General features: G+C 38.9%; 1 protein-coding gene across 1 annotated transcript in view; it reads right to left on the bottom strand.

Moving 5' to 3' along the window:
- Positions 1-19,860, bottom strand: part of RFX4 (regulatory factor X4) — an 83,020-nt gene that overhangs the window by 19,861 nt on the left and 43,299 nt on the right. The window contains exons 6-13 of the mRNA XM_056515593.1: positions 15,605-15,818; positions 14,694-14,771; positions 12,741-12,904; positions 10,699-10,799; positions 8,843-8,901; positions 7,149-7,293; positions 3,829-3,927; positions 2,354-2,467 (exon numbers count right to left, since the gene is read on the bottom strand). Of these exons, the coding sequence (XP_056371568.1) occupies positions 2,354-2,467; positions 3,829-3,927; positions 7,149-7,293; positions 8,843-8,901; positions 10,699-10,799; positions 12,741-12,904; positions 14,694-14,771; positions 15,605-15,818 (974 nt within the window). The remainder of the gene's footprint in view (positions 1-2,353; positions 2,468-3,828; positions 3,928-7,148; positions 7,294-8,842; positions 8,902-10,698; positions 10,800-12,740; positions 12,905-14,693; positions 14,772-15,604; positions 15,819-19,860) is intronic.

Raw genomic sequence — 19,860 nt, 5'->3', positions numbered from 1 at the left:
GTCAAACAAGGTTTGGGTACTGAATGCAATGAATGCAATATTTTTATATTTTTAAATAAGTCAAATGAAATGCAAGCTACAGAGTGAAACTGATATCAGGGCATGCATTTCAGCCTCACAGTGAATGGCTATTCAGCACAATGTACCATAATTTATTCTGTGTTTGCAAGCTATTGTTTCTCACATGACTGTTGGGTTCTTTCAAGTCTATCTTTAAGTACAGAAATGGATCCAGTTGTAGCCAGCAAATCAATCACTTCTTTAGGAAAAGGTAAGAAATCATTGAAGAGACTCTAGTTACAACAATAAACAGCATTTGGCTCTAATTTTCAGGGGTTAACAGGAATCATGGCAATGCCCAGCTAAGGTACAGTAAATATCAGCATCTATTAAGAGATACAGCAATTATGTCTAAGTAGCAAAACAACAGTGAGATTTCCAGATCTGGAGAAAAACATGGAGTTTCTATTACTAATTAGTTACTTTATATACTGGGTGCATTACCCAAACACTGCCACCAACTGTGCCTTTGATATGCATAAGCAGGAAAGAGGGAGGCAGAGATAAAAAGAGAGAGGGAGCAAGAGAGAGAACAGCTTCTTTTTTTCCTGCCAGAGATTGTTTCAACCTGCCCATGTCACCATGCTTGAAAGCTTTGTGCCAGTCACTCCAGAGCCAGGTATTACTGCTTCCTTCAATCAGATTGTGGAATCATCTATTTCAAAGGTAAAAATATACTGTCCTCTACATAGTAAAGATCCCATCATCAAACACTAATTTCACTTGAAAAAACCCTACACTGTGAGCACCTGAGTCTACATATCATTTAAGGTGGGGAAAAAAAATTAAAAATCAGTCCACTGAAACAGTTCCTAATGCAGTAAAAATGCAAAACTTTTTATCTAAGTTAAGAACAAAAGTACATAAATGTAAATATTTAGAACAGTTAATCAGTCTTTGTTTCTCTCCATAGAACTCAGTTAATGGATATATAATTCTGAAAAGCTAGAAAGAACTGCATAAATTAAGTGCAGAAAAGTTTCTGCCATCTAGCTCTGAGCTTTTTACATTCAGGGGTTATTCTTTTGGAAGGTGCTCAACTCTAACTCAAGAACAATATGCCAAAAGGCTTTGCAGTGAAAGAATTGCATCATTAATGTAGATTTTTATAAATTTGTGTTCATGGCTACGTAAAATTTATGAGACATGAGTAGAGATAACCCAGGCTGCTGCCTGATAGGATAAGGATATGGTTTTGGTATTCAAAACTTCAGTGCTCCTCCTGCTTCCACTAGCATTGCACCTGAACAGGTTTGTGGTTTTTGCTGAAAATTGTAATCACCTTGGGGATGCTCACTATTCCCGGTGTCATTAACATCTGTTCAGAAAACTCTTTTACAGTGGAAATGAAAGCAGTTTCAGGTTAAAATATAAACATGTTATATAAATAAACATTACATGTATTATAAATAAATAAAACATATTAGAAATATTGTATCTCTCTGGCAGTATCCAAATTGATACTATTAGATGGTTATAAAAGCATAAAGGACATCAAAGCTCAGCCAGCAGAAAACCTTGCAGTTGTTCAATGCAGTACCCACATAAAACCATTCTTTATTGATCTTTCTAGAAACATATTCAGGCAAATGTGCATTTATAAAAGCATCCCTCATGCCAAGCCTGGTCCCAAGTGACTGAGTGTTCACACTCGTGGCACACCAGTTGAGTCATTCTTGCTTTTAACTGACTTTAGTCTGAACCTTTTGTATCTGAGGACAAAGCCCCCTTTCAAACAGTGTGGAAAAGCAACATGGTTTTTCATTTAAAAAGTAAAAATTTTTTTTTTTTCATCCTGAACAGACTTCTTAAGAAACAGAAGAGTCTCTCCAGGTTACAGAAGCACACTCACTTCGCAAGGACCAGTTTCAGGTGCTATGTTCTTTAAGAAGAGAGCTGGGAAAGCGTTTCACTGGAGAGCTTTTCATCCACTCCAGCACAAAGTCATCTCTCTTGGCTCAACACCCTGCCAGAGTGGTTTGGGAAAGCAGGTTCACTTTGCACTGAAGTGCACTAGGGAATGCTCCTGTAATGGACTCCCCCAGCTGCCCTGATCCCTGCAGTTCCTAACAGCAAACAGAAGGAAGTAGTGATGTTTTCATCTCCCCTGGTGCAGCTTGCAGACAGACATCTGCCTGAGCCTTATTTCCAAATGTCAATAGCCCAAATCTATTTTTAACAGAGCACTGGACATGTGAAAACTGGTTATGTTTTCACTTAAAATGTACATCAAATGGTGGCACACAGATTTTTTTTACTGTGGTGTGCAGTTAATACAACAAAATCCAAGTACCAAAGCTGGGTGCGCTGTGCAAAGTCATGTCCCGAATCACTCGAGTGCCAAAACAGGACCACATCAGGAGAAACTGCTGAGCTACCTTCTTCAAAGAGCCTTGTCTCTTGGCAGCTACCTGCAAGAAGAGAGAAGTGTCTGACATGGAGAAACTCTTATTTCTATGCAGCTGAATGAAATACACTACAAATTAGAAAACCCAAACTCAGAATGGCCTTAGACAGAAAACCACCTAATAATCGTGGACAACCTTCAGGAGGAAACAATAGAGTATTATTCAAGATTGGATCTCCTTCAGACATGATAAAAGGACTGCAAAAGAATTGCTCTGATCTTCATCTTAACTTAATTACTAACATATTCTTTCTTGCTTCCTAGTCAAGGAAGCAATTTATAATCAATAATGTTTGATCTACACTGAGAATTTATATTACTATTTCAAATGAGTTTAATATTGAATGTAAAGCTTTTTGTTCCTTCTCATTTTTATTTTTGTGAATTCATTTAGTCATTTTAGTAGGAAAAATACTTTCCAGAAAGCACACTTTAGGCATTAACTCTCCAAAACTGTATTTATTATAGCCATATGTGAGTTAAAGGATTAGATTTACCCTACCAGCTATTAAAACTAATTTATTAAAATTCATGTCAAGTCTTCATTAAAATTAACAGCTCTGGCCTGAATTCCAAGTTGCTTTCCACTGACTAGAAGTTCCCCAAATCAAAGTATTTAAAGTAATCTGGAGAATGATCTGTTTTCTATATGGCTATTTTTCAGCACAGAGAGAGGCAGCATATTTTGGTTTGTTTCAGTTTCACTTCTGAGCTCTAACAACAGGAATGAAGAGTTGAAATTCTAATAGAACATCTTAATACAAAGAATTAAGAGAAGTTAAAATAGTCAGAGATATATTTCACACTCTATGTAAAATTATGGTAATGCTGGAATGCTTTTGAAAATATATTTTAAAGCTTTGTTAGTAGGTTTCTGCATGCACTTTAATTAAATTAAAATACAAGTTCTTGGTATTCCATATCAGCTCAAAAGGAATGTGTCCTTGACTAAATGGTAATGTAGACTTTCATCCCTTGATTGTATATAAATGAATTGGCTATCTTAAATATCCTTTCATTAAAATCTTAAAAGGCCAGATTATGTTTTTCTTTGTGCTATACCATTAGGATGACTCTGACTCTGAATTCTTCTCTCCATATCCCTGAAACATTGATTTGATTGGAAACCTCAACTCCATTCATTTTTTAATACCATCTTTTGGAATAAAACAAGCAAGAGCAGAATAAAGCAACATCCTTAATGTGAGCAATTCTCCATGAAAACTAATGAGATTTTTGTCCATCTGCTTTAATCCTGCTCATTATCAACTTTTTTTTTTTTTTAATTATTTTTAGTTTTTCTAAAAATGTATTACCTGAATAGAGCTCATAATGCATATCAGTGATTCACTCCTCCTTACCAACCTTTACAACACATCTGTCCACCATGGAATCCAGCCACTCGATGTACGACTCAATGGGGGACTGCTCCTCCAAGAGGTGATCAAACTCTTGATACACTGCCACACAAAACCAAAACAAAAAGCCCACCTTAGAACCCATATTCTGTTTCAAACTGAAAAAAAAAAACAAATCACAAAAGGCTACCAAAACAATCACAATTTTACTGTATTTTTTTATAACACATTGCTTAACTGAAACAAATGCATCTGTCTTGGTGCTGACCCAAAAAGTTTGCTGGGTCTCTTATTTTTTTCCTACTGAAAGTGATGCAGTCATTGAAAGTGTTATTTTGATGTGAGCCAATCAGAACCTATTTTTAAAAACTAATGTTTTCATTTAAGGTGTGCCCAGAAGTGAAATGTTTATGGTATTCTCTATGAAGAGTGAGAAACGAGGCCTTGACCCTGGTGATGAAAAAATGTCATGCATGAAATTGATTCAGAAATGCATAAAGAATCTTCTAGGCACCAAGTGAATGAGTATTGTTGATAGGGGACTCATCTGTATAATGCTTTAGTTGCAAAAACATGATTTAACTGCTGCAAATCATCTATTTGCAACGCCAGACACACACACACGAAGAATGTCCATAAACTTCTTCAAAATAAATTGCTATCAGGGCAGATATACTCTACTTATTATCAAGAAGAGTTGCAAAAAGCAACCTGTATACTTTTTGATCTTTTCCAAGTACCCATGTTAATATTTTAATACAAGAAGTCAAAGCAAGTCATTCAACTGCAGTACTTGAAACTTCAAGTCTAATTTATATATGAGAACCAATGTCTGGAAGACAAAGAACCTCATGCTTTGACATGTCAACAAACTATTCCTCAACTCAGCTAAGATAAAAGGCCCAGTAGGTCAAGAAGAAAGATCCTTTCTACCTGCTGTGTTACAGGATGATTTCAATGTGCTAAGCAATTCCATTTACAACTAATTATAAACAACAGGAGGAAGGAATTTCTCTCCATAGGAAAGACAGTGAAGAGGCAAAGCATAAAGATGATAGCTAGGGAAATAAGGCAGAGAGGCTATCCAAAAATAATGCAAAGAACAACCTCCCTGATTCCTTTGGGTCAGGAGGATGAGCAGGAATGCATTTGCTAAACACCTGACTACAAATTTTTAACTGAGACTTGGAAAGGCTGAGTTACCAGAAACATTAGTTGAGGAAGAAGGGAAATGATGTTTAGGCCACCCTTATCTTCTTTCATTCTTTTATTGAATGGGCAACCTTCCTTTATTCAGAACAGGATCACAGAGAAATCTAAATGTTGTCTCCTTACCTGAGTATTTGGCTGGACAAAAACTGCCTGATACAACAGATGAAGTAATTCATATGCTGTGCAAAGAGGGGAGCAAGAGCAGAAAAACAAATCAGTTTCCTGCTTTGCTGCTGGAGCAATGCAACTGTGTAAAACCACCTATTTGAGAAAATTAGATGTTTAGCCTCTAGTGATTGTTAAAAATACCTCAAAAGGATCTGAGAATGAGGGAATAAAGCAGAAAGTATGTCAGAGATAGGTAGTCCAGCAGAGCAGGAAAGAGGCTCTCTTATGCCCAGTGATGTTTGTCTGTTTCTCTTAAATTTGTTTATGGGCTTGTAAAACTGGGTTTTTTCTCTAATTATAGGAGCCAAAATTGTACTTCCTTGATTATTAGTAACAGGAGTATGAAAATAGGCCTTAAATCAATGCCATATAAGTCATACAAAGCATAGTGAAAAAAATCTTTGGTCGAGTAGAATAAACATCAAAGATGGGGAGGAAAAATCCAAGTTCTAGAATATTCTCTATATGTATCTGAACACCTCATTGACATCTCATCTCATGAGCTATTAGCTTACCATTTCTGACTGACTACATAGGCCTAAATGCAGAAAAACTTGCACAAATCAATCAGCATTCAGGAAAATTCTGTTTGGTTTTATTATGCTAATAGCACATGCACAAGAAGCTTCATTGAACATTAAGGATGTTCTGAAGGGCAGCCAAAAATGTTGCTGCTACTAGGGAGTATAACTCTGAAAAATCTCTTTTTTTGGCCAGTGGTAGGATGCTGGATAGATCTGGAAAACATAACAGACAACAGAAGGATTCACTCAGCTTCTGGACTTCAGCTTCACTGGATGCTACCTCCTTTGCTGCCATGTCAAGTTCCTGTATCCTCAAAGGGGAAGAGGGCCATGAAATGAATCCAGGGTTAAGAAAGAGAGCAAAGAACACCAAGAACCTCTCCCTGAAAGACAGAACTAGCAGAGAATGCAAGGCCCATCCCTGAACCAAGGAGAAGAATCCAAGTGTTAATATGGTGGTGTGGCACCAAAATCAACCTCATAGAGTCCAGGAGGTTCACCCTTGTCTTCCCAACCACTCCCTGAAAGAGTTACCCCATACCAAACCTACCCTTGCTGGGCTCCCACAAGTGGTTGCCTGAGCTGTGCCCTGTTCAGGCAGGGTAAAAGATGACTGATCCTGCTCAGGAGAGATGGCAATACTACAGGTGTGCTCACAGAAAGTGAGGTCATGTGAAGGATGTTAAAGACAAAGCTCTGTTGCCTCAAAACAACAAAACTCAGTGTGCTTCGGGTTACACCTGAGCTTATAACTATGCAACACTTTCTGGATGATGGAAGGAATATTTTGTATTTGAAAAAGATCTTTAATTGAAAAACCAATTTGAGAATATCTCCAAAGTCACTTTCAAGTCCATGCCCTTCATACTAAACAGAAGCTAAATTAACCAATGAGCTTGTGTGGTATGAGACTTCTGTTAAGTCATAAAAGTTTAGGCTGAAAGCTTATCCCATCAAATGTTCTTGGTTATGAAAACACTGTGTGAAAAGGAGCTTTTTATAAACAATTTACAAAGGACTCAAATACACAGCCACTGAAGTGTCAAAGCCATTCAAGAGACAATTCTTCTGCAATTCCACAGGAGGAAAGACTGGACTTTGATATGTTCAGTGGTTAATCATAGCTTTAGTTTGCTCAGGTTCATGGAAAAAATCCTCCTGAATTTGGGTGTAAGTTTTGTGCCATTGGCCATTCTGGGTACCAGAAAGGAACACATCAAGGAGTGGTGCACAGACCCATGGCCTAAAACATAAGACCTTGACAGGGCTTTGCCTTGCATTTTGGTAAATGTCTCTATATATATTTATCTTAAGCCTCCAAGCAAACCAACAGCTGCAAAACCAGCATTACTGTCTCTGAGCTTTGTTTGCAGCAGGAAGCCAAGTTCACCTGGCTTTAATTGAAGATTCTGCTCTTACATTGTATGATGAGCTTTCTGTGTTCCTCCCGTGAGTCCTCCATAGTATAGAGGGTTTGTTTGGTAATGCTATTCAGATCCACATTCCTCCAGTCCTCCAGCATTTGAAATGTGATGTCTGCACTGTGGATCACTGTTCTTGATGCCTGTAATCCAATCCAATCTATTCATTAGTTCATGCTTTATTAGGTTAAAAAATAGGCTTTATCCCTTTTTACGCTTCCTTAGCTGGGCTCACTAAGTTGATCCTCCTCATGGACCCCCACCCACCAGCTTGATGTCTTATGGATATTACAGGGCCCTCTAACAAGAGAACTCTTCAGTCATTCTCCCTACTTTAATCAACTGCAAGTATTTTGACTGCAGCCACCACAAATCCTAATGAGCAATATTAATCTGATGCTGCCATTGCTAGACTCCTCAATTTCTAACAGCTCTGCTGGTTTCCATTTCAAGCTTCACTTCAGAACAAAAAAGCAACAAGAAAAACCAAACCAATACCAAACAAACCCCACTCAGGTTTGCACTCTCCCCTCTCCCAATCTATGAAGACTCTCATTCTTCTCTCAGCCACATGAAAAGGTTAAAACTCCTTGGCCTTCTCATCAGATCCATGTCTTGCCTGGTTGAGACAGGGATCTGCTGCTGGGGAGGATGGATTGAGAGTGAAGGGCCACACAAGGCCATGGTCATGTACACAAATCTTTGTAAGTTAAGCAGAGGTGATAACACACACCAAGGTTATCAGCTTCCCCAAAGGAGTGATGCACTTGAAGAGCCCTTCACCTAAGAGGTTTGATCCCAGGTTTGATGCAGAAAGTTGTGGTTTCTTTGTCTTGATTTCCTCTGACTGGCTATGGACCTCCAGAGCTCAGTGATGATCTGTGGCATTTGGGGAAAGGTAGCAGAGGTATCTCTGTCTCCACCACTAAAATAATGGTGGAAGAAACCTACCAAAAATTCCTTGTGGGAGTGCTTTTATTTCCCTAGAGCTTCTTTCTGTGGGTTTCACCCCTCACAGGGTTAACCTGGGATTTTGGATGCACCTCCCAAAAGTGGAGCTTTCAGGTGACAGGGGAAAAAAACTATTCCCTCCACTACATGGATGAAACATTAATAAATTCAATGCATTGTCTCCCTTTTTATACTACACAGAATTTGGCTTCATGGCTTTGTACAGGTGATTCTGATGTAAACTGGTGAAAACCAAACACTTCTAGCAGCTTCTGTATTCACTGGCTATGCTTACAAGAGCAAGTCTATTTACAACCCAGTTCAGCTGTTTTCCCTTTTACTAATTTTAATTTGATTTATAATATACAATTAGACTTGGAATGTATTGTTGGGCATGTAGAAATTTTTCTTGCTTTGCAACTGCCCAGATACAAACAGCTCTGAAATCAATGGAATGTCTCTCATTTGTTTCCTTGAAATGAACCATCTCTTCAAATCAAATAATAATTTTGTTTCATGAGAGTACCCTGCTGAATTTAATGATCAGGGGTTGCCAGTTGTCCAGAAAAGCTTTTTTCAGTGATTACTTTTTGATTTTGTAGAGGTGGCCACAACAAATATTGGAGACAAACTGCTAACGTATCTCCTCCTCTGAATAAAGTCTAATCTGTCAATTAATAAAATTATTTGAAAAGTCAGTAAAAATGGCATTAATCAAACTTGGGTAACTGAAATACTTACTTGGCAGAGATGATTTAGGGATGTCTGTCGCCGTAGTATTTGTGAGAATCTTCTGGACACTGCAGGAAAGAGGAGATACATATTTGCATACTGTGCTAAATAAGGATAATTACTTCAGAAAGTATTAAATTAAACAAAAAGAACAACAAAAAAATAGAACCAGTTTCCTATACAAAATTGTGGCTACATTGGTTTGCACTCAACAAGCCCAGTTTTAACTTAATTTAAACCTTGACCTAAACCCTTAAATCTGGATGCTCAATCAATTTTACTGAGGCATATTACAAGCAATTATTTATAGATGCTGTGAATAATGAGATGACAAGAGAAACAGAGGACAATGGAAAAGCTTTGCTTATTCAGCATAGCAAATTTTCTCTTGCTACACAAAGGAACTGGAGAACAGAAAGAACTATTTAATAGGAAGAAAAATGTTGGTGCAAGAATAAGTGCACATAAAATAACAATAGCTACATTATGTGTGGAAATGACAAAAGGTTGCTAAATCTTCGTGCACTCAAGTTTTGGAGAAGTCTTTTGACTGGTAGGGGCTAAACTCTGACTCAGTTTCAGGTAGAATTTGATCAAAGTTTCTGAAAGCAATTGCATGATGCTAATACATTATGGGCTGAAATAATCCAGGAGGTACTTGCCAGTCCTCTGTCCCCAGTTTAGCTCTTTGCACGTGACATAGACCCTGAATTAAATTATTTCCTACTCTTGGAAAATGAGCTTTTAAAATGTTGTATTTTGCATTTTCTGTCTGAAATCAGTGACTTGGGAACTGCAGAAATGACCAAAGTTTGCAGTTCCTCCTGTCAGTACCTCCACTGGCTGTGCACCCTGTCACAAATTCTGATGGGGAGGAAACAGCTGCAGAAGCAACAAAAGCTCATGTAGAAGGCAGGGTGCACACAGTGTTTTCCTTATATCAAAAGGACCAGATTTGCAGATCTATCCAAAGAGATGCTAGATGTGATCACAGAATGAGCTTTCCCTCCATACTGTGCACAAAGGCAGTTAAAAAATACAGATTGAGAATGACAAGAGAGTGCACTGTCCATCTCTTTCAGTCTGCCTGTAAGATTAGCAAAGATTTTGCTGTTGGAGATTCTCGATATTTTTGAACTGGAAAAAGATGTGGTAAAACATATTTTCAGTTCAAAATTAGTTTAATTTTTAAAATAAATTAGTAAACAATTCAAACAACCCTGAAATTAATTGTTCCAACTTCCCTCCTGACTGTTCTCAGTAACATATACACCTAATTTTCCACGCTGATCAAAATAGTTAATCCTTCTCCTAAATTAGTTTTTTTTTTTTCCCCTTTAACTTTGTGGTGTGGAATTTAGTGCTCATGAAAGGCAAAGAATTGAGAGCTGTGAAATAAAGCAGGCTTTATCAATAGGTGATGTGCACTGCAGGCATCTACAAAGCACGTTTGAAAAGGACTAGTGCCCTTTCCTGTGGTGACAGGGTAATTTGATCTCCTTCATTTCTAACTCTGGCACTTTTTTGAGCAAGGGCCTCAAGCTGTATTCAAATTCTGCTAGCCTAAAGGTTTGTTTAATAATTTTCTTTGCCTAATATCATGCTTAATGTTTGCTTACTATCAACAAAACTAATTTCTTATCAGAATCCACAAGAAACGCAAAGAAATTCTCATTTTGAGCAATGCCTCATTTCATTCATGAGATCAGTTCTCATGAACAAATGGAGATTCTAAGTGAATGCAAGATTTATAATGATGGCAGGTTCTAATTCCTAAAAGAACACTAGTCTTACTTCCAATTAATTTGTAATCAATAAACATTGTCCATCCCAGCTTAAGAGGAGAGAGATTGGGCAATACATACACTCAAATTTGATATTTCGTAGGTTTTCTGGTAAATCATGGAGAGCTACTTTCAGCCACTCATCCAGCTGCTTTGCAAACTTTCGGATCACCTGCGTCAAACTGAAAAAAAGGAATCACAGCATCACATCAGGTTTACTCTGTGCATTGTACTATAAAAGCTGTCAATGTGTGAATGCCATCAGTCATTTAGTTACAGCTTATTATTATGCAGAGTTGTTAACTTATTTGGGTTTGTAGGCATGAAGAAAAACTTCTGAAACTTCTGACAACTTTTGCAAGGAAAGCAAAATTTATCACCGTGTTCAAAACCTCACATCTCTGTAAGGCACTGCTTTGATACTTACAAATGGTATTTTTAATTTAAATCAAATCATTCCCACTCTCTACAAACTTGAATTCACAACTGCTTAAAGAAGAAAATAAACCAAGCTTCAGATTTCAGCTCAGTTGTGCCCACGTTTACAGAGATGTACAAGGGGATTTTCAAGTGGAGCAACAACCAACTGTGCTGCAGATCAGAGCCAGTTAGTGAGTGATAATGGTGGGAAGGAATATTCAGGCCAAGCCCACACAGGTGGGGGAGCTGCAGGTGGAGCAGGACCTGCCTGCTTAGCCCTGCACAGGACTGGAACTTTCCCTGACAAGTGAAATTTCTCTCTTCTTTCTTGCTACCCTTTCCATAATTTCCTGTTAAACTCGGTAGGCAGCTCATTCTGCCCTTCTTGTTAGAATCCTCAGTGAAAAATGACAGTTCCCAGGAACAGTTGTGGAGTGTTGTGCAGAGGATCCCAAGGGTTGGTTCTGACAGACAAAGCTGCACTGCCTGTAGCAATGCTAGAAATGCACAAATGAGAGAGAAAAGACACAGGGAACTTCCCCCTTTCAACCAAGAAGTTTTTTCTGCTTGTACTCCTGGCACACTGCACAGACAGCAGAGGTGTTAAAATAAACACACCTGCTCTGCTCCACAAAAACACCCAAAGAGAACAGGGGATGGATAACTGCTGGGCTCACTAAAATGTGGCTTTTCTGGATAGTCAGAATTTGTTCCCAGGAAGTATCTCAGAGGATTCTGGCTGAGTCAGCAAGATTTCCTTCAGGAGCTTCCATTGCAATGAGACCCTTCTTCACCCCCTCCAGTGCAGGCTATGGCTTAATAGCCACAATCTGGCCCTTTATATGCATTACAAAAGTCTATATTCACACTCAAGTCTCTCCTTATTTGCTATGAAAGAACTAAGCAGCTTGAGAAAAGGACTGCTGTTCTGTTTAATCCTTCCAATGAAATAGATTTGGAGGGGTGAGGGGCAAAGCCTGTAAAAATGTACATGTCTTATCAAGAACAGCTCATGCTTATAGCAGATTTCTTGTGTAAAATACTTGCACTTTAGCAGTCATGAAATGCACGTAGGAGAGCAGAACAACTTTGTGAAAACATTTTCCCTGATTAGAGACACTTCAAAATCTTAAGGGCTAAGCACACAATTGTAATAAAAAACTCCTAGAGCAATATTCTTAACAAATCACTCAATGTCAAAAAGACATCAGTCAAATTATATTAAAGGTGTACAAGACTATTTAGAAAAAGATGGCATCCTGATGCACATACAAGTAAAACCAGAGAGGAAAAACATGTTGACTACACTCAGTGATTACACTTTTTGCTGTGGATTGTTGATCTCTGTCCTGCTTTAAGTCTATGAACAAGAATTCTTGGATTCACACAAACGAATGCCAGGTAGGAAGAGACCAGCTGAAATCTACCACATGGATTGGAAAAGTGAATTTAGCTTGGATTTAGCTGAACATTAAGAAACCAAGAAGAAGGTGGCATCCTTCATCACATAAAAACTCCCAACTCTCCAAGTTTTTCATAATTCAGGTCTTGTTATAGTCTGAACATTTTTCAGGAACATGCTCTTCAACTCCTTCCAAATGACACTGATTTAAAGTCAGAAAATGGGTGGCAGCAAGCAGCTCTCCAAGAACTTGAAGAGAGGAAATATAACAAAGACAGCAGAGCTAGAAGGGGTCAGTCACCTGTCAGGTAAGGCTTGTAGTACCGTTGGCATCAAAACTCCAGAAATTGCCTTGTACAGAATTGAGTCACAAACTCCCACTATATTCACTACAGTTGAAGAGCCCAGTACAGGCAGCATGTGAGGAGGCATCCCTTGCCAAAAGTGCAGAAGGAAACTTTGAACCTGCAATCATGAGAAGAAGCAGGAATGTTAAAATTAAAATAATCAAAGTCACAAATACCATTCTCTTTAAATGACCCTGCTTACACAACATTTGTTTCAGCCTCAGGGGTGGGTTTATGGGGTGCAACACAGGCAAGGCAAGTTCCTCAACCAGACAGGCTCGTGTAACACAGCACACAGTGGGATAATCAGCCACAGGGTGAGCAGACACTTGGGGCTGGTGACAGGGACTCTTTGTGTCACTGCAGTAGAGACCCCCATGGGAATCACTGTATTTTTACCTTCCATCAGTGGCTGATGAGTTTAACTCTTTGGCTTCCACATGTCAAGTCTTTTTCTGTCTCTTTGCACTCTATCCCTGTGTACAAAGGAATGCAATCGAGGCCTTGGTGGAGGGAGGGAGGGGGATAGCAAACGGCTTACAAGGGTCAATATACCATTTTCTGTCTTTGCTTTGGAAAGAAACATTACACTTTTGGATTTTGTCTTTCCTTCAGTATGAAGGAAAGAAGAGAAAAAGTGGTGAAAGGCAAAATAAATAAAAATAGGGGAAATATTTCAGACACAGCAAAATATACCTCTGAAAATTTTAATGTGGGGGATAAAGGTGTTGTTCAGAGAATGATGTGATCAGTTCCACAGGGGTCAAAACACCAGCACTCACAAATTATAACTTTCTGCATGCAATCTGTAGTGAAGCAAGCAACCACACTATGTGCAGTCATTTTTATATTGTTGCTTCTCAGCCCCTCCACTACCATAGATCCCGATAAACCTAATATAATACAGCATCTTGCTCTTAAGAAACTATTCTGAGACTTGCCCAACTAAATTTCCTGAATGTGTCGTATTTTTCTCACATGGAAAATTCTAGACTCAGTACAATGGTGCAAAACCAGCTTTAAACCAGGAGAGTGTGAGAATTAAACAGTAAGAAGAAGAAAAGCAAGGAAATTTTTCCAGTTGTTCAGAAAACAGAGTCAAAAGACATTTCCTTTGGCTTTTTTCCCCAGGATCTGAACATCTTATTTGAATCAGGTCCTCAGTATCTCTATAGCCAGATTTGTTATCCTAGATAAGAAGCCATCTTCCCATGTAATATAAACCTGCTTACATCCCAGTAACATTTTATTTTTCAGCTCTAATTATAGAGCTGTCTGCATGCCCTGCCAGAACCCCTTCGGATTCAGTCAGATATGAACAGGTCCAAGCCTTGCCCATCTCTAAGAGATGGTATTAACTGCTGAGCAGTGTGTGTGTGCTCCTGGCAGTGCAGTACCACTGAGCAGCTGGAGCCTTCAGCATGGCTCTCTGGGATGTCTGGGAGGCTGTAATCCCCCCACCACTCTGCATCCTTGTTAACAGACCAGCAGAGCCCACTGCTGCTGCTGCCACACCTGCCCTGGCTCTGCTGAGCACTCAGAGGAATTCCTTCAGACAGCTCAGTCCCAACAAAAAGCTTTGAAAAGCTGTGGTGAGCATACTTCTCGAGTTGTAAGGACTGGATTTTCCAACATCTTGTAAGGGGATATTGCTACCTTAATCCTGCTGGAGAGCAGAGGGTGAAAACATTCTCATTGCTTTTGTTCCTCCAATTCACCCAGCGTTATAAGTGAGATTTAGTGCTATCAGTCACATATCAGATACTCAAGTACAGCTATTGTTCCTTGCTCCTGAAAAGCATTGAGCACCACAAACCCCTAAGTCTGTAATATAACATACAAAATAAGGTCTCCAATCCATTGATACCTTACAAATATTAAACTGCAGCAGCAGTTTCTAACCATACCTCATCAAAGTTTGCTCTTATTACAGTGTCTAGTATCCTCTGACAGTGAGTCCTATACATCATAATAAAGGTAGAAACCTGAAAAAGAACACACAAAAGATCATTCTGCTTTAGGAAATCCACTTTAAAATATCAGAACACGGAGCACAGAAAAAGCAAGTTTTTTCCCTTATCTGTGCACAACTGCAAAAACACTGAAATCAGTTTAAGTGTATTTAGATTAGCTGTAAAATGAGTTTTCTTCCCAAAAGTAAATTCTCCCTTTGAATTCATGGATTTTTCTGTCAATAGGATTCTTCAAATGTAAGGGGAGCAAAAAGCCTCAGTGAGATCAAAGACGAGAATGTGGCCCTAATTAGGGCATAAAGAACTAAAAAACCCTATTCTTTTGTCCACTTCACATTGATACTACACATGTGAATAGAACCAGAAACCTAGCAAGCTCAGCCAAGAGGAGCCAGAGCATTTTTGTCACATGTGCAGATGGGATTCTCTGAATTTCTACTCTAGAAGAATGAGAAATGCACTAAGTCCCTCTCTGCTCAAGAAAGCATTAGAACTATTTGTCAGTTTGCCATTAAGTGTGTTCACAGATTAGAGGGCTGTAACATATTTTAAAAGTTGCCCTCAAACATCACATAATTTTAAAAGTTGTCCTACTGTATGTAACATAACTTTTTAAAAAATATGCACAGGCATCAGAAATATTGTATAGCTGATAGTGTCAGCTGCCCTTTTTAAAGGAAGATATTTCTTCCAATTAGATGAAGTAATTCAGCCCCCCCATAAATCAAGTCAAAGCATTATTAAACTTTAGTTTAAAGTCTTTATATATTAGACAAAGCTTTCATCCAGAGCAGGGGGAAAAAAAGAAACCAAGACAAGCTGAGAAAAGATTCCCAAAGTGTTACCTTCTCCTCTGGCAGACTGGCTGGCAGATTTAGATCTTTGACATTTGGAAACTCTGGCAGCAATGTTCCCAGTTTGGATCGTGGTGAATACGCCACTGTCTGTTTGGTTACTTCTTTTTTTCCTGTTTCGTTGACCCAGGCTGCTCCTTTTTTAGAATACATCACATCATAATACTGGGAGTTTTCTTTCACTGCAATTCCATAATAATGGTACCTGATACATAGAGATGCGTATTTTATAAAGCAAATTGTTTGAAAATTAAAGAAAAATATATGGAGGCAAGGGAAACTGATAATTCAAATTATTTCTACAACAAATTATTTCTACAGCAAAATAGACTGATCACTAGTTTATACATTATTAACAAGCATTGATTCAGCAGCAGAATACTGTGGTTATATATTGAGCTTCCAATTTTTGTTCCTTGGGGTAAAAATAAGGTGACTCTCTTGTAGGGCAGGAAAATTATGTACTTCAATTTTAACTTCTTAGTAAAAAACAAAACATCCTAAAGCTACTTGTTGGCAGAGCTCAGCTGTGCAGCTGCTCCTTTCGCTCAGCAATAAGCAGAGGTACAGACCCTCTGGACTGGCCCTTCTGTTGTCATTTCAGCTCCCTGATTCTCAGGATGTTGAGGGCTGGCTTGGTCCCTGAAAAGCACAAGTCTTTATTGCAAACAAGTTGATCAGAAATGTTTCAAAAATTGAAAACAACGAAAAGAGGAGTGGAAAAGGCTTGTGCTGAAGAGCAATGCATGGCAGGAAATGTACAGTTCCAGTTATTTGCTGCATACCCTAGCATCAGCACTGGGCTTTGATCAGCCAGGGATAGGACAAGGCACTGACTCTGAGGCCACACTGGAATTACTGAGTGGCTGTGCTGTGGAAACATCAGTGGCCTTATGGCACAAGTTTGTGCTACCAGTTACTCATCTTTATTATAGGTGCTGGCTTGAGCAAAACACAAATCAAAGCAGCAGAGGTTTTCTCTTAGTCCTTCTGTAAATCTCTAACTTTTATTTCAGTTTTTCAGCTGCAGGCACCCAACCCATCAGCTAAATTGGTAGTGATTACAAAAGGCATCACAAGATTGTATTGCTGGTATACTTTTGCTTCAGCCAAATCCTACACAGACTTTGCTATGATCCTCCACTTCTCTCCTTAAAGCCTATAAAAAGCCTATCAGATCATCATGAGACTGTCTTCTGGATCCCACTATGATGGCACAAGAAGTTTCCATCTCTGGAAAAATAAAAAGAGTTTTTTTGATTCTTCAGTCAGTTAATATTTCAGAGTGTTGCCACCACATCTGTTCATTCAAATAGACACAAATTCACTTGAGGAAGTTCTACAAAGGTCATCAATGAAATTAACTAAAGAGTAGCATGTAAATAATGATGGTTTAAACTAATTGGTGACTTTTCCTTTTTCCACTCAGAGTCATTCACCCATGGATCAGTGCATGTCATAATCCCCAGCACAAAATAGTGGCAAAGAGCTGGAAGCCCAAACTTTTCTATCAGCAGGTATGGGCTGAGAGTTGGCCTGGGGTGTTGTAGCAAATTTCTAGTACATGGTTCCTGGCTATGCCCACTGAGGAAATTCCCTGTTTTCCATTAATTCTGAATTCAATACTGAATAATCCAAGTGACATATCTTAAAACATTACACTGGCATGGTATAAATGGAATTTCCTAGCTTCAATACCTGAGAAAGCAACAGCATTGGCTCCAAATTTTCCCATCAGAGCCCAGGTCATAGCATGCATTCTGTGTAAGAAACCAGGTTTCAGACTGTTCCCAACCTGTTACAGGTAATTAGTGGGGGGGTTACAACACCAGCTGTAGAAGTTTGGTGCTTTTTTTTTAGCTTGAACGGTAACACCTCCAGCTCCTGGTTTAAGTGCCCAGTTGGGTCCCTGGCAGCTGCCAGGTGAGCACTGCACACAAGAGCCATAAAACTCACACATGGCCTGTGTGCTACATCTGGGATTGGGGAACCCAAAAAAAGATGTGCAGTGGGGAGCCAGCAGCACAAACTGCTCAGGGAAGGGTGGGAAGAGGGAAGAAGTTAGAGCAAACAGGACTGAATGGCTTGTATAATTTAAACAGGGGTCAGTCTTGTATCAAGTTTTGTCTTAAATCAGCGAAGGGAAAAAAAACAAGCCTGGAAAATGTAGTAGAATTTCACTGTGCAGCGTTTAATTCCTGGTATATTTCACTTGGTAATAAACTGCATAAAAGAGGTTTCAATGGATCTTCAAAGTCATATAGGCAGCACTAGAAAATTAACTCCAAAATTTTTCTACCTAGCTTCTTCTTTCAGTAATTTTACTAGCCCAAAGGGCAAAAACTCAGTTGAGTGATTTACACAGATTCTTTTCCTATTACTTTTTTGTATTTCTATGAGAAAAAAAAATCAACTTAGTTCAATAAACAGGGCTTGAAAGTATGATGTGTAGAAGAATAACATGTAGACAAGAAAATCGTTTTTGTGTTAAAGTGAAATACTTTTTACCCTCATGGATCTGTTATATACAGCACTCTTTTAAAGAAAGAAGCAAAATCCCCTTCACATCATGTAGCTTCCACTGGTTCAACTCACACCTTGTGTGGCAAATTGAAGAGTTTCAGACTACAGTAGAGAAAGAAATTGGCTTTTATGTTCAGCTGCCTTCTCACGGCTCACCTGTGGTGGAGCTGTATTTAAGCTCAGTGCAACAGAGAACAGCTGCACGCTCTCATCAAAAAACCAGCTGCAAAACAGAAACTTCACAACTGATGAGCAAGAGTACAGCACCACTGTAGCTCTGAATTTTGTAATGGTACAAGGCAGCCATGCTATAAAAAGACTGAAGGCAGAACAGTGTGAAGTCAGATAATCTTTACCACTTCTGTGGCTGAATTTCCTTTGGCAGTAGCAGGGAAGTGGAAGGAAAATAATTCTGGCAGCAATCAGTCAGCACAGTTGGTGATAAAAGGACTGAAGTGTTAATGCCTAAAGTAATTTCTTCGTGTAACACTTAACTGGAATGCAGGCAGATGCTTCTGAAAACAAAACCAGGGCTCAGTTACAGCTGTGCTGGGTCTACCAAGGAGAGTATTTATCTTAAAGTATAGAGTGCAGGTAGTCTGTGTGTATGACAGAACCCCCTTTTTGCTAGATAGGGAGCAGAGCCATTGCTGGTTCTGGAAGGAGTGTGTGAGCTGAAGGCTGCTCTGACAGGCAGGCAGGTTAGGGAGAAATTGTGCAAGGAATATTAAGTCTCAGTGAAAGTAAAGAAACAGCTTTTGGAGGTGCAAGACATCCCTAGTGAGCACATCAAGAGCATCTTGCCCTCTGAGAGACTCCTGGAGCTGCAGGAGGAGCTTTGGTTTGGAAATAAAGCAGTGGTCCCTCCTCTCATTAAATGGAAGGACAGGGAACAAAAGTTGTAGCTGATGCCAGGATGATTTGATGGCCAATAGGGGGTACTCACATGAATGTGTCCACTTTCTGTCTTTAGGAACCTCAAACTTATATTCAGTGCTAAATCCCCACTCTCTGATTATGGTCCTGTCATGCTTTCCTCATATGACTAGCTCAGAATTTCCACCTGAGAGATTTTTGGTGGCTTTGATGAGTGATGTTATGGCAACTCTGAGTTTGTATTTGGGACCTTTCCCAAAATCAAACCTTCAATTAGCTGCTTAAATATGTCTGCTCTAGAAAAAAGAAAACTTAGTTATAAAAACTAAGAAAATATCAAGCCTGGGGGAAGAACATTTTGTGCCGTCAAAGAAATACTCTTTGTCAAGGACCACTTATTAGAAGAGCACAGTAAATCTGTCTTTAATGGCATTTCTTTTACCATCTTAGTTTCTTTTTTTACTTTAAAGAGCAGGTTATTCTAGCTTTAGTTTGTAAGCTCAATCCTGACAGCATATTTCATTCTCAGTATTTAGCCATGTCGTGTTTTTCAGGCCTTATTCTGGAAGGGAAGCTTTGCCAAAACATTTTGCAAACACACCACCTCACATTTTCATTTCCCTTTCCATAGTTTTTCACCTGTGATCTATAGACACTCCACTTTTGCTGCTCTGTAGGATTTTGTGAAAGCTAACCAAGAAAAGCCTTATGTTTGTCACAAAAAGATTCAAATGCTCCCCTGGAAAAAATTCTTGGATTCCACATCAGAAAAAGGTGTAAAAACATCTCTGTATCCTCTACATAAATTGGGAGAATCACATCTTATCAACAAGTGGAAAAAGTCAAAT

This window comes from Oenanthe melanoleuca, chromosome 1A, assembly GCF_029582105.1.
Source record: "Oenanthe melanoleuca isolate GR-GAL-2019-014 chromosome 1A, OMel1.0, whole genome shotgun sequence".
Classification (NCBI taxonomy): domain Eukaryota; kingdom Metazoa; phylum Chordata; class Aves; order Passeriformes; family Muscicapidae; genus Oenanthe; species Oenanthe melanoleuca.
This window is presented reverse-complemented; position numbering and strand designations above follow the sequence as displayed.